General features: G+C 41.5%; 1 protein-coding gene across 1 annotated transcript in view; it reads left to right on the forward strand.

Annotated features, from left to right (window-relative positions):
• The window catches only part of LOC123992784 (LIM domain kinase 1-like), an 84,142-nt gene that overhangs the window by 271 nt on the left and 71,431 nt on the right, over window positions 1–12,440 (forward strand). Inside the window, exon 2 of the mRNA XM_046294304.1 lies at window positions 4,735–4,834. Within this exon, the coding sequence (XP_046150260.1) occupies window positions 4,735–4,834 (100 nt within the window). The remainder of the gene's footprint in view (window positions 1–4,734; window positions 4,835–12,440) is intronic.

Genomic DNA, 12,440 nt, shown 5'->3' on the forward strand with positions numbered 1-12,440 from the left:
TATTAGAGCGAGCGCAGTGCATCCTTCCGCGCTCGAGAACAGAGATGCTCCATTGAATTCATAATAAACAACACCATGCACACAATAAACAATAGATACATTGTGTTATGGTGTTTTTGGAGGGTTAGCTTTATGAAAAGTATTCTGTGAGATGATTAATAAAGAATGTCCGGTATGTCCTTGTTTTGCTGCAATAACCCAAGTAGGTAACCTTAGTCGTTCTATTTTATTTCCGAGTAACACAAGCCCGCTGCATAATGCTAACAAGGCTGGGATGGTGTTTAGAAGTATAATAATGTGTCTATTTCAAATGCTAATGTTTTGGTTAGTTCAATTTAATTAAATCAAAATTAAATGGGGTGGTGAAACTGCAGCGCTGCTCTAACCTAGATCAACACAACTGATACAGTTACACTTTCTTTGAAACAATACCTTTCCTTGTCATTCCATTCCTGTGAATCCATGACCTCGTTTAGCCTACTTTCAATGTAACTACACTGAACAAATATAAACGCAAATGTAAATTGTTGGTCCCATGTTTCATGAGCTGAAATAAAATATCCCCAAAAAGGTTCCATATGCACAAAAATATTATTTCTCTAAAATGTTGTGCACAAATTTGTTTACATTGGCATATCAAGAAGCTGATTAAACAGCATCATAATTACACAGGTGTACGTTGAACTGGGGACAGTAAAAGGCCTTCAAGTTTTGAGGGAGTGTGCAATTGGCCTGATGACTGCAGAAATCTCCAACAGAGCTGTTGCCAGATATTTTAATCTTCATTTCTCAACAACAAGTCGCCTCCAACTAAGTTTTAGAGAATTTGGCAGTAGGTCTAACCAGCCTCACAACCGCAGACCATGTGTATGATGTTGTGTGGGTGAGTGGTTTGCTGATGTCAACGTTGTGAACAAAGTGCCCCATGGTGGCGGTGGGCCTGGATGGTTGAGTATAATATACAAGGAATTTATCAAAGCTATTAATGAGAACCTTGACGACCTTGTACCTAGCCGGTGGGGATTCCGGGTGGGGTGCCCCAACCCAGGCAGTGGCAGTGCTGGCAACACTAGCTGCAGTAACCCATGGGAAGAGGGTCACACTCGGACAATCAGAGAGGGGGCAAAATATTGTGGTCTTGGTGGCACAAAATAATCAGAGGTCTGACTGCACAGAGATGCTTGGGAAATGGTCACAACAGGGGACCAGCATGTGAGTGTTCCTACATGATTCCATGTGTTATTTAATAGTTTTGATGTCTTCTCTATTATTCTACAATGTAGAAAATAGTTAAAATAAAGAAAAACCCTTGAATGAGGTGGTGTGTCCAAACTTTTGACTGGTACTGTATACATTTTCTGAGCAAATCTCTTTCTCTGAGCAATTATATTAGTATAAAATAATACAATTTCCTGAGTTATTTTTGTTTTTTACAATATAGCTCAGTATTTTAATAAATTATTTTATACATTTACATTTACATTTAAGTCATTTAGCAGACGCTCTTATCCAGAGCGACTTACAAATTGGTGCATTCACCTTATGACATCGAGTGGAACAGTCACTTTACAATAGTGCATCTAAATCTTAAAGGGGGGGGGTGAGAGGGATTACTTATCCTATCCTAGGTTACAATTGCTGATTTTTATCAATGATGTCAATAATTTTGGAACCGACTATCTTGGGTCTGCATCCCAAATGGCACCCTATTCCATTTACAGAGCACTCGTTTTGTCCATGGCCCATAGCGCTCTGGTCAATGTAGTGCACTATATAGGGCAGTGTTTCCCAACCCAGCACAATAGTGACTGTCCAGGGTTACAATAAAAATGTGTACTGTTGGGTGTTCTCGAGGACCAGGTTTAGTAAACACTGATATAGGGAGTAGTGCACTTTTGACCACAGCCCTATGGGTCTATGCACTATATACTATAAATAATAGGGTGGTATTTGTGCTGAAGCCATTGACTTGATAAGGGCTGCCAAGACCTCTGAAATAAGGTTGAATGGACTCACTGAACCCTAAAAGTCAGTGACAAGTGACATTGACACAGCTTTCTGGCTCTTGCTCGTCTCTCTCTCTCTCTCTCTCTCTCTCTCTCTCTCTCTCTCTCTCTCTCTCTCTCTCTCTCTCTCTCTCTCTCTCTCTCTCTCTCTCTCTCTCTCTCTTGCTCGTCTCTCTCTCTCTCTCTCTCTCTCTCTCTCTCTCTCTCTCTCTCTCTCTCTCTCTCTCTCTCTCTCTGTCAATCTTTCTCTCTCACTCTGTTGCTCGCTTGCTTCCTCACTCTCTTTCTCTCTCTCAGACAAAACTTTATTTTGCTGACATATGAAACAGAATCATATATTGTGGTTCATCTAATTCATCCTATACAAATTAATAGTGTTTATTTTTCTGACACCATGTTCCTGTTTGCATACCACCCTTCTCCCATTCTGAATTTACATGGGGATAACAAATGCTCTTGTGATCCTTCTCAACACACACACACACACCTAAATCCTCCTACAAGCAAAAGCAGTGTAGAATAGATGAATGTGGTTCTGTGTTAATGCACCGCTCCAAAGCTCTACTTCTAAGAACTAAAGTAAAAGACAAAAAGCCACATTTGCATGCCCCGAAAATATCCCACACTTCTAATACTCAGTTGAACTAAGAATATGTCAATTTCTCTCCATTTTGAAATTGGGGAGGTTGTATGCGTTTGAGCTAATGAGTGTCAGTTGATGAATTTGTATTTGCTGTCTAACTGATGCTATGGTTTTAGTTTGTATAGAAACTATTTGTGTCATTTGGGGTCAACACTGATCTTACATTATTTCAATCCTACAGTATTAGAGTACTTTTCAGACTTACATAATTTTCTACTGAAACAGAGATATCAACCCTTGATCAATAATCAATTGACATCCTCTACCACCAGTAGTGATAAGAGATTTGATGGGTGGCTGTCTGATACATCAATTTGCTCTTACTGGATTTCTGGAGCTAAGCTTATCAGTTAGCCACTTTTAAAGAGGGAGGTGGGAATTATCACATATCTCATGTAATAACACTGGTGGTGGTGGTGATGTATCATGAAGTATATGAGCCAATCAAATGGTGAAGCTAATGTACAGTTGAAGTCGGAAGTTTGCATACACCTTGGCCAAATACATTTAAACTCAGTTTTTCACGATTCCTGATATTTAATCCTAGTAATAGGTCAGTTAGGATCACCACTTTATTTAAAAAATGTGAAATTTCAGAATAATAATAGAGTGATTTATTTAAGCTTTTATTTATTTAATCACATTCCCAGTGGGTCAGAAGTTTACATACATTCAATTAGTATTTGGTAGCATTGCCTTTAAATTGTTTAACTTGGTTCAAACGTTTCGGCTAGCATTCCACAAGCTCCCACAAGAAGTTGGGTAAATTTTGGCCCTCCTCCTGACAGAGCTGGTGTAACTGAGTCAGGTTTTGTAGGCCTCCTTGCTTGCACACGCTTTTTCAGTTCTGCCCACAAATGTTCTATGGGATTGAGGTCAGGGCTTTGTGATGGCCACTCCAATACCTTGACTTTGTTGTCCTTAAGCCATTTTGCCACAACTTTGGAAGTATGCTTGTGGTCATTGTCCATTTGGAGGACCCATTTGCGACCAAGCTTTAACTTCCTGACTGATGTCTTGAGATGTTGCTTCAATATATCCACATAATCTTCCATCCTCATGATGCCATCTATTTTGTGAATTGCACCAGTCCCACCTGCAGCAAAGCACTCCCACAACATGATGCTGCCACCCCCGTGCTTCACGGTTGGGATGGTGTTCTTCGGCTTGCAAGCCTCTCCCTTTGTCCTCCAAACATAACGATGGTCATTATGGCCAAACAGTTCAATTTTTGTTTCATCAGACCAGAGGACATTTTTCCAAAGGTACGATCTTTGCTCCCATGTGCAGTTGCAAACCATAGTCTGGCTTTTTTATGGCAGTTTTGGAGCAGTGGCTTCTTCCTTGCTGAGCGGCCTTTCAGGTTATGTCGACATAGGACTCGTTTTACTGTGGATATAGATACTTTTGTACCTCTTTCACAAGTTCCTTTGCTATTGTTCTGGGATTGATTTGCACTTTTCGCACCAAAGTACGTTCATCTCTAGGAGACAGAAGGTTTCTCCTTCCCGAGCGGTATGACGGCTGCGTAGTCAGTCCCATGGTGTTTATACTTGCATACTATTGTTTGTACAGATGAATGTGGTACCTTCAGGCGTTTTGAAATTGCTCCCAAGGATGAACCAGACTGAGGTCTTTGCTGATTTATTTGGATTTTCCCATGTTGTCAAGCAAAGAGGCACTGAGTTTGAAGGTAGGCCTCGGAATACATCCACAGGTACACCTCCAATTGATTCCAATGTTGTCAATTAGCCTATCAGAAACTTCTAAAGTCATGACATTTTCTGGAATTTTCCAAGCTGTTTAAAGGCACAGTCAACTTAGTGTATGTACATTTCTGACCCACTGGAATTGTGATACAGTGAATTATAAGTGAAATATCTGTTTGTAAACAATTGTTGGAAAAATGACTTGTGTCATGCACAAAGTAATGTCCTAACCGATTTGCCAAAACTATAGTTTGTTAACAAGACATTTGTGGAGTGGTTGAAAAACTAGTTTTAATGACTCCAACCTAAGTGTTTGTAAACTTCCGACTTCAACTGTATGTGTCATCCTTTGATCTGTCCACTAACTGTATTGCAGCTGGCAGAAGCTTGCCCGTGTGTGCGGGATGCAGACAGCGGATCTATGATGAACAGTATCTCCAGGCACTCAACACTGACTGGCACACAGTTTGCTTCAGGTGAGTGCTGCTTAAACAGTGTCCTCTCACTGATCAGTCAGTCTATTCTTCTGCCAATCTTCTAACAGACAACTGATATCCATGCTGCTTGTTTTATTCATAATGACCAGTTTTGGATTTGTCTTTGACAGACATGAGATCTCTGTTTTTTCAGGTGGCATTATTGCTCTACATACATCCTTCTTAACTTGCTCCATTAGTAGGTAATGTGCATTATGCACTGCAATGGCACTTTCCAGCATTCCAGTATTAACCAACCGCACACTCCTGATTACTCCTCGGATATTTATCTAAACTTTACTGATTAACGGTGGATTACAGTTAACCACACCTGTTTGATGTCTCTCATTGGGGGCATGCTTGGAATGCTTATTGATCCAATCACAATATTGAACAAAGTCAGAACATGTGTCTTACCTGGAGACGGATGTTGTGACTAATATGTTCTGGCCTATGAGTCCAGTCTCTCCATCTGGTCCTACTTTAAATGAAACAACTTTATAAAGCATATAAAGGCTGTTTATAACATGACGTTTGTTTCTCAATCAATCAATCAATCAATCAAATAAATGTATTGCCTTTTTTACATCATCATAAAGTGCTTTAAAGATACCCAACCTAAAACCCCAAAGAACAAGCAATGCAGAGGCAGAAGCACAGTTGATAGGAAAAACTCATTCGATGGCAGGAACCTAGGAAGAAACCTAGAGAGGACCAGGCTCCAAGGGGTGGACAGTTCTCTTCTGGCTGTAGCGGGTTGATATTTAAGAGTCCATATTTTAAGACGTTCAAAGATTCAAAGATGACCAGCAGGAGCAGATAATAACCATGGTGGTTATAGACAAAGGGTGCAGTCAAAATAGCAGAACATGATCAGCAGCATTTCTCAATGATTTCTGAAGTAAACTGAGGAAAATCCAACCAGGAAGAACTATTATTTTGAAAGGCTGTTTTTCCATTGAAAGCCTATCCACCATACAAAGACTTAGGACCCAGTTCACGATATCTATGGCTTCCTCTACATGTGGCCAGTGTTTATGCATTGTTTCAGGCTTTTACTCTGCAAAAATAATAATAATAATAATAAATGAGGGAGATACAGTACTTTCAATGAGAGGCCAGTAGATCGGGAACACGCCTTTCTTGTCTCTCATTTTCTATTGACGAAGCTTTTGTCCGGTTGAAAAATGATTGATTATTTATGACAAAAAACAACCTGAGGATTGATTTTAAACATCGTTTGACATGTTTCTGTTAACTTTTATTGTACTTTTAAAACTTTTCGTCTTGATGTTGAGAGCGCGCATTGTGCCTTTTGGATTTCTGAACTAAACGCACCAACAAAACGGAGGTTTTTGGACATAAAGAGGGACATCGAACAAAACAAACATTTATTGTCTAACATGGAGACCTGGGAGTGCCAGCAGATGAAGATCATCAAAGGTAAGTGATTAATTGTAACGCTATTTCTGACTTTTGAGACACTTCTCCTTGGTTTGGAAAATGGCTGTATAGTTTTGTGGCTAGGCGCTGACCTAACATATTCGCATAGTGTGCTTTCGCGGTAATGCCTTTTTGAAATCTGACACAGCGCTTGCATTAAGGAGAAGTTTATCTTTAAATGTATGTTAAACACTTGTATCTTTCATCAATGTTTATGATGAGTATTTCTGTAATTTGATGTGGCTCTCTGCATTTTCACCGGATGTTTGTTTGAGACAATGATTACTGTACATAACTCGCCAATTTCAACTGAGGTTTTTGGACATAAAGATTATGGAACAAAACAAACATTTATTGTCTAACATGGAGACCTGGGAGTGCCACCAGATGAAGATCATCTAAGGTTAGTGATGAATTTAATCGCTATTTCTGACTTTTGTGAGCCCTCTCCTTGGCTGGAAAATGGCTGTATGGTTTTCTGTGACAAGGCGCTGACCTAACATAATCGCATGGTGTGCTTTCTCCGTAAAGCCTTTTTGAAATTGGACACTGTGGTTGGATTTACAAGAAGTTTGTCTTTAAAATGGTGTATAATATTTGAGGAATTGTAATTATAAGATTTCTGTTGTTTTGAATTTTGCGCCCTGCAATTTCACTGGCTGTGGTTGAGGTGGGACGCTAGCGTCCAGCGAGGTTAAGTACTGCAGTGCATCTCCTCCTCATGCACTGCACCAGATTTGCCAGTTCTTGCTGTGAGATGTTACCCCACTCTTCCACCAATGCCCCTGCAGGTTCCCAGACATTTCTGTGGCCCTCACCCTCTGATCCAACAGGTCCCAGACGTGCTCAATGGGATTGAGATCCGGGCTCTTTGCTGGCCATGGTAGATCACTGACATTCCTGTCTTGCAGGAAATCACGCACAGAATGAGCAGTATGGCTGGTGGCATTTTCATGCTGGAGGGTCATGTCAAGATGAGCCTGCAGGAAGGGTACCACATGAGGGAGGAGGATGTCTTCCCTGTAACGCACAGCGTTGAGATTGCCTGCAATGACAACCAGCTCAGTCCAATGATGGTGTAACACACCGCCCCAGACCATGACAGACCCTCCACCTCCAAATTGATCCCGCTCCAGAGTACAGGCCTCAGTGTAACGCTCATTCCTTTGACGATAAACGAGAATCCAACATCACCCCTGATGAGACTAAACCGCGACTCATCAGTGAAGAGCACCTTTTGCCAGTCCTGTCTGGTCCAGCGACGGTGGGTTTGTGCCCATAGGTGACGTTGTTGCCGTTGATGTCTGGTAAGGACCTGCCTTACAACAGGCCTACAAGCCCTCAGTCCAGCCTCTCTCAGCTTATTGCGGACAGTCTGAGCACTGATGGATTGTGCGTTCCTGGTGTAACTCGGGCAGTTGTTGTTGCCATCCTGTACCTGTCCCGCAGGTGTGTTGTTCGGATGTACCGATCCTGTGCAGGTGTTGTTACACGTGGTCTGCCACTGCGAGGACGATCAGCTGTCCGTCCTTTCCCCCTGTAGCGCTGTCTTAGGCGTCTCACAGTACGGACATTGCAATTTATTGCCCTGCAGGAACAAACACCAGCGCATAGTCCTGCGGTTTGGGAAAGCATGGTGTGCAGGAAAGAGGTTGTGGTCATTGTAAACCACAATAGGGACCACACCCGACCCCACATATACCTCAAAATGCTGCAACGCCCAGATTAAGGCAAGGGGCTCCTACCCCACTGAATAATTCAACTGACAGCTGTTAAACGTTTGGGAGAAATAGCTAACAGGATGTTCAACACCTCCATCTGCTTGAAGCAACACAGCACCTGCCCCCACATTACCGGCATCCACATATAGGCTGAAAGGCTGTTCCAATCGTGGGGCAGCCAACACAGGGTCAGAGCTAAGAAGCAGTTTCACATTTTCAAAGGCACTCAGCAGGAAGACCAAATGAAATCAGCCCTCTTCTTCAACAGATCAGTCAGAGGTGCTACAACTGTGGAGAAGTTGCAGCAAAACCCCCGATAATCCTCAACCATACCTAGGAAGCGTTGCAGCTCCTTCTTGGTGGTGGGCGGTGAAACAGGTCGATAGCGGCCACTTTAGCCCGCACCAGGACAACACGACCCTGCCCGACCACTCTGCCGAGGTAGGTCACTGTTGCCTGGGCAAACTCACATTTGGCTATGTTCACAGTGGGGCAGGCATCAGCTAAACACTCAGAGTCCGTATCCGCACCAGATGTCACTCCCAAGTGTCACTTTAAACAACCACATCATCTAGATAAACAGCACAGCTTTAAAGGCCAGAGTTCACCATATTCATAAGACTCTGAAACGTAGCAGGAACATTGCGTAGGCCAGAACTCATGACTGTATAGGAGAAAAGACCTGAAGGAGTAATAAAAACATATTTCACAAGCTCTTGATGACAAAGGCACCTGCCAGTAACCCTTCCGCAAATCAAACTTGCTGACACACTGGGCAGAACCAACCTGGTCAACACAATCTTCCATCCTTGAGAGTGGGTAACAGTCAGGTTGTTACACTTAACCTTCCGGTAGTCAGTGCAAAATCTAAGAACCATCTGACTTGTTCACCAAGAGACATGGGGAGGCCTAACTGGAGAATGATGGAACAGCGATATCATTAACTAGCATGTACTTAATCATACACTTAATGTACTTTAGCATGTACTTAAGTCCAAGGGACGTACAGTGAGGGAAAAAAAGTATTTGAAATCCTGCTGATTTTGTACATTTGCCCACTGACAAAGAAATGATCAGTCTATAATTTAATGGTAGGTTTATTTGAACAGTGAGAGTCAGAATAGCAACAACAAAAAATCCAGAAAAACGCATGTCAAAAATGTTATAAATTGATTTGCATTTTAATGAGGGAAATAAGTATTCAAAGAGCTCCATTTTGGTCTCACTAAATTGTCACGGCTCAGCTCGCCGGTCAAACAACCTTTTCATCATCCTCACCTGAAAGGATTATAGTTTTTCTTAAGCCATTTCACAAGCTGCATACAACCTGTGTCAGAAACCACTAACATATAACACTTATTTGGGGGAGGCTCAACCACCTTCTAATCCTCATTTAAGGAGTTATCCTTTAACCTGTTAAGCTTACCCCCTACTTTTTCGAACATTCTGTTAAAAATCTCGCAACATTTCAGCGCCCTGCTACTCATGCCAGGAATATAGTATATGCATATGATTAGTATGTGTGGATAGAAAACACTCAGACGTTTATAAAACTGGTTAAATCACGGCTGTGGCTTTAACATAACGTGCGTTTCATTGAAAAGTGCAGGAAAATCTGATCACTGAAAGTGGAAAAATATATCCATCCGCCGCTTCAACCCATTGTTATGGGCGAACGACATTAAATATGGCTGAGGTTGCAGTACCTACAGCTTCCACACGATGTCAACAGTCTTGTCATTTGCCTAGGATTTGTTTCTTGGTCAAACGAACAAGTGACAGCCCATTTCTTCCGGTCTCCGACCGGATATTTTGGTTGAGAAATAGACGGACAGTATTTCAAGATGGATCCCTATAGAAAACACTACGTCTCGTGATTAATTTGATCGCTTATTAACGTTTACTAATACCTAAAGTTGCATTACAAAAGTATTTCGAAGTGTTTTGTGAAAGTTTATCGTCGACTTTTTGAATTAAAAAAAATGACGTTACGTTATGAAACGCTATTTTTTTTCATTTATCACACAGTCTACATAGAACGATATCTAGGCTATATATGGACCGATTTAATCGAAGAAAAAAAAACAATAGTGATTATGGGACATCTAGGAGTGCCAACAAAGAAGATGGTCAAAGGTAATCAATGTTTTATATTTTATTGTGCGGTTTGTGTAGCGCCGAATATGCTAATTATTTTGTTTACGTCCCCTGCGGGTCTTTTGTGGTGTTACATGCTATCAGATAATAGCTTCTCATGCTTTCGCCGAAAAGCATTTTAAAAATCTGACTTGTTGCCTGGATTCACAACGAGTGTAGATTTAATTCAATACCCTGCATGTGTATTTTAATGAACGTTTGAGTTTTAACTAATACTATTAGCATTTAGCGTAGCGCATTTGCATTTCCAGAGCTCTAGATGGGACGCCTGCGTGCCAGGTAGAAGCAAGAGGTTAAGGGACCACGCAGAGTATGATCAAAAAACAAGGTCATTAGGACTGAATCCAGTGCTCTCTTGTGATACTTCTTTAAGGGTCCAACACAATCAATAATCAAATGCTCAAATGGCTGGCCTGTAACAGGAATAGGTTGTCGCGGGACTGGCCTGTATCTGTCTCCAGAGAAAAAGGCAGAACAGACTCCAAAACAAACGATTCAGAGACACCAGTGTCTCGCAGAATCTTTACTGGCACTTGCACATCACTTCCCAATAGTGAAACATAGCCCTCTGTGACAAACTGCGTATAATCAGTACTAAAACGTTTGGACAATTCTTGAGCTTGCGCAACTGAATTAACATGAGGAACAGGCCCAGCTAACGCAACAGGTTGTCACGCCTTGGTCATTGTATTTTGTGGTTTTGGTATATGTTTGGGTAGGCCAGGGTGTGACATGGGTTTATATGTTGTGTTTCGTATTGGGGTTTGTATTAATTGGGATTGTGTATGATTAGGGGTGTGTCTAGTTAGGCTTGGCTGCCTGAGGCGATTCTCAATTGGAGTCAAGTGATTCTCGTTGTCTCGGATTGGGAACCGTATTTAGGTAGCCTGAGTTCGCATTGTATTTTGTGGGTGTTTGTTCCTGTCTCTGTGTAGTGTTCACCAGATAGGCTGTAATAGGTTTCACGTTCCGTTTGTTTTTTTTTGTTTTTATTCAGTTATTTCATGTACCGCGATATATTTCATTAAAGTCATGAGTAACCTACATGCTGCATTTCGGTCTGACTCTTCTTACAACAGACGAATGTCGTTACACAGGTTTTAAATTTGTTCTGGCCAATCTGCTGACCATTTTACCAAAGGACAGGACATTCGTTCTTCCAGTGGCCTTTACCTTGACAATAATTACAGATTTTACTTACATCATTCTGTCCACATGAACCACGTTCGGATCTAGATGGATATGTCATTACCAGAACCAAAGGAATTTGCCGATCGAAATCCACTTGAACTGTTCCTTTACTCCCATCTCGCATACGGGATGCTCCAAAACTGCTTTTGTGGGTCAGTACGTACTCATCTGCCAAAACAGCAGCTTCAGATGCACTAATTTATATAGGTAGCAAGACGATCAGGGACAGATTCTTTAAATTGTTCAAGGACAACCAGGTTGCACAAATCTTCCAAACAAGTGACGATGAATTGAGTTAACAAATCCCGTGAGAAACAGTCCCATGTTGAGTTTTCACCTTTCTTCAACATTCTGAAATGCTGTCGATACACTTCAGGGACCAACTCGTAAGCATGCAGGACAGCAGTTTTAACCTTTTAGGTAATCTTCACCATCTGTAGCGCTAAGAGATGAGTTAGCCTCCTTAGCCTCACTGGTCAAAACACACTGTAGCATCAAAGTACGGTCTGCATCAGGCCAAGCCCGAGAGTCTGCTACATTCATATAACATAAAAAATTGATGAGGATCTTTTTCAGTAAATATAGGCAACAACCGGAGATTACCAGCAACATCAAATGGCGGTGAATGACCAAGGGAAGAGCGTCCCATTGTGGAGGTTGAGTATCCATTCTCAAAAGAAAATTCACCTGAAAGCTTGCCTTCTCTGACTGATGTTGCAACCACAGTTTAGCTTGTTCCGTATCCTGCTTCAATCTTTCCGGATCTTTGTCATGATTTAGCTACAATAAAAGTAACTATTTTTCTGCTCAAATGTCAAACCAGCACTAGACACAATTGGTACATCCAATACAGCTGGACTAGGCTCACTCAATTCTGCCTTCAAAATACCAGCTGAAAGCAAAATAGCTGACAGAATCGACTTCACTGTATCCTTGAGACATTTGTCACTAATCTCAACAAAATACTCACTCAACTTCAAAAGCTGTTTCTTGTAAACTGCATAAGCAACTCTTCAGAAGGAGCATGGACAAAATCTTCAATAGACGCCATAATGCTGCTATCAAATGAACAGATTAGTAGCCCAAACTTTGAA

Source organism: Oncorhynchus gorbuscha, linkage group LG13, assembly GCF_021184085.1.
Source record: "Oncorhynchus gorbuscha isolate QuinsamMale2020 ecotype Even-year linkage group LG13, OgorEven_v1.0, whole genome shotgun sequence".
Taxonomy (NCBI): Eukaryota; Metazoa; Chordata; class Actinopteri; order Salmoniformes; family Salmonidae; genus Oncorhynchus; species Oncorhynchus gorbuscha.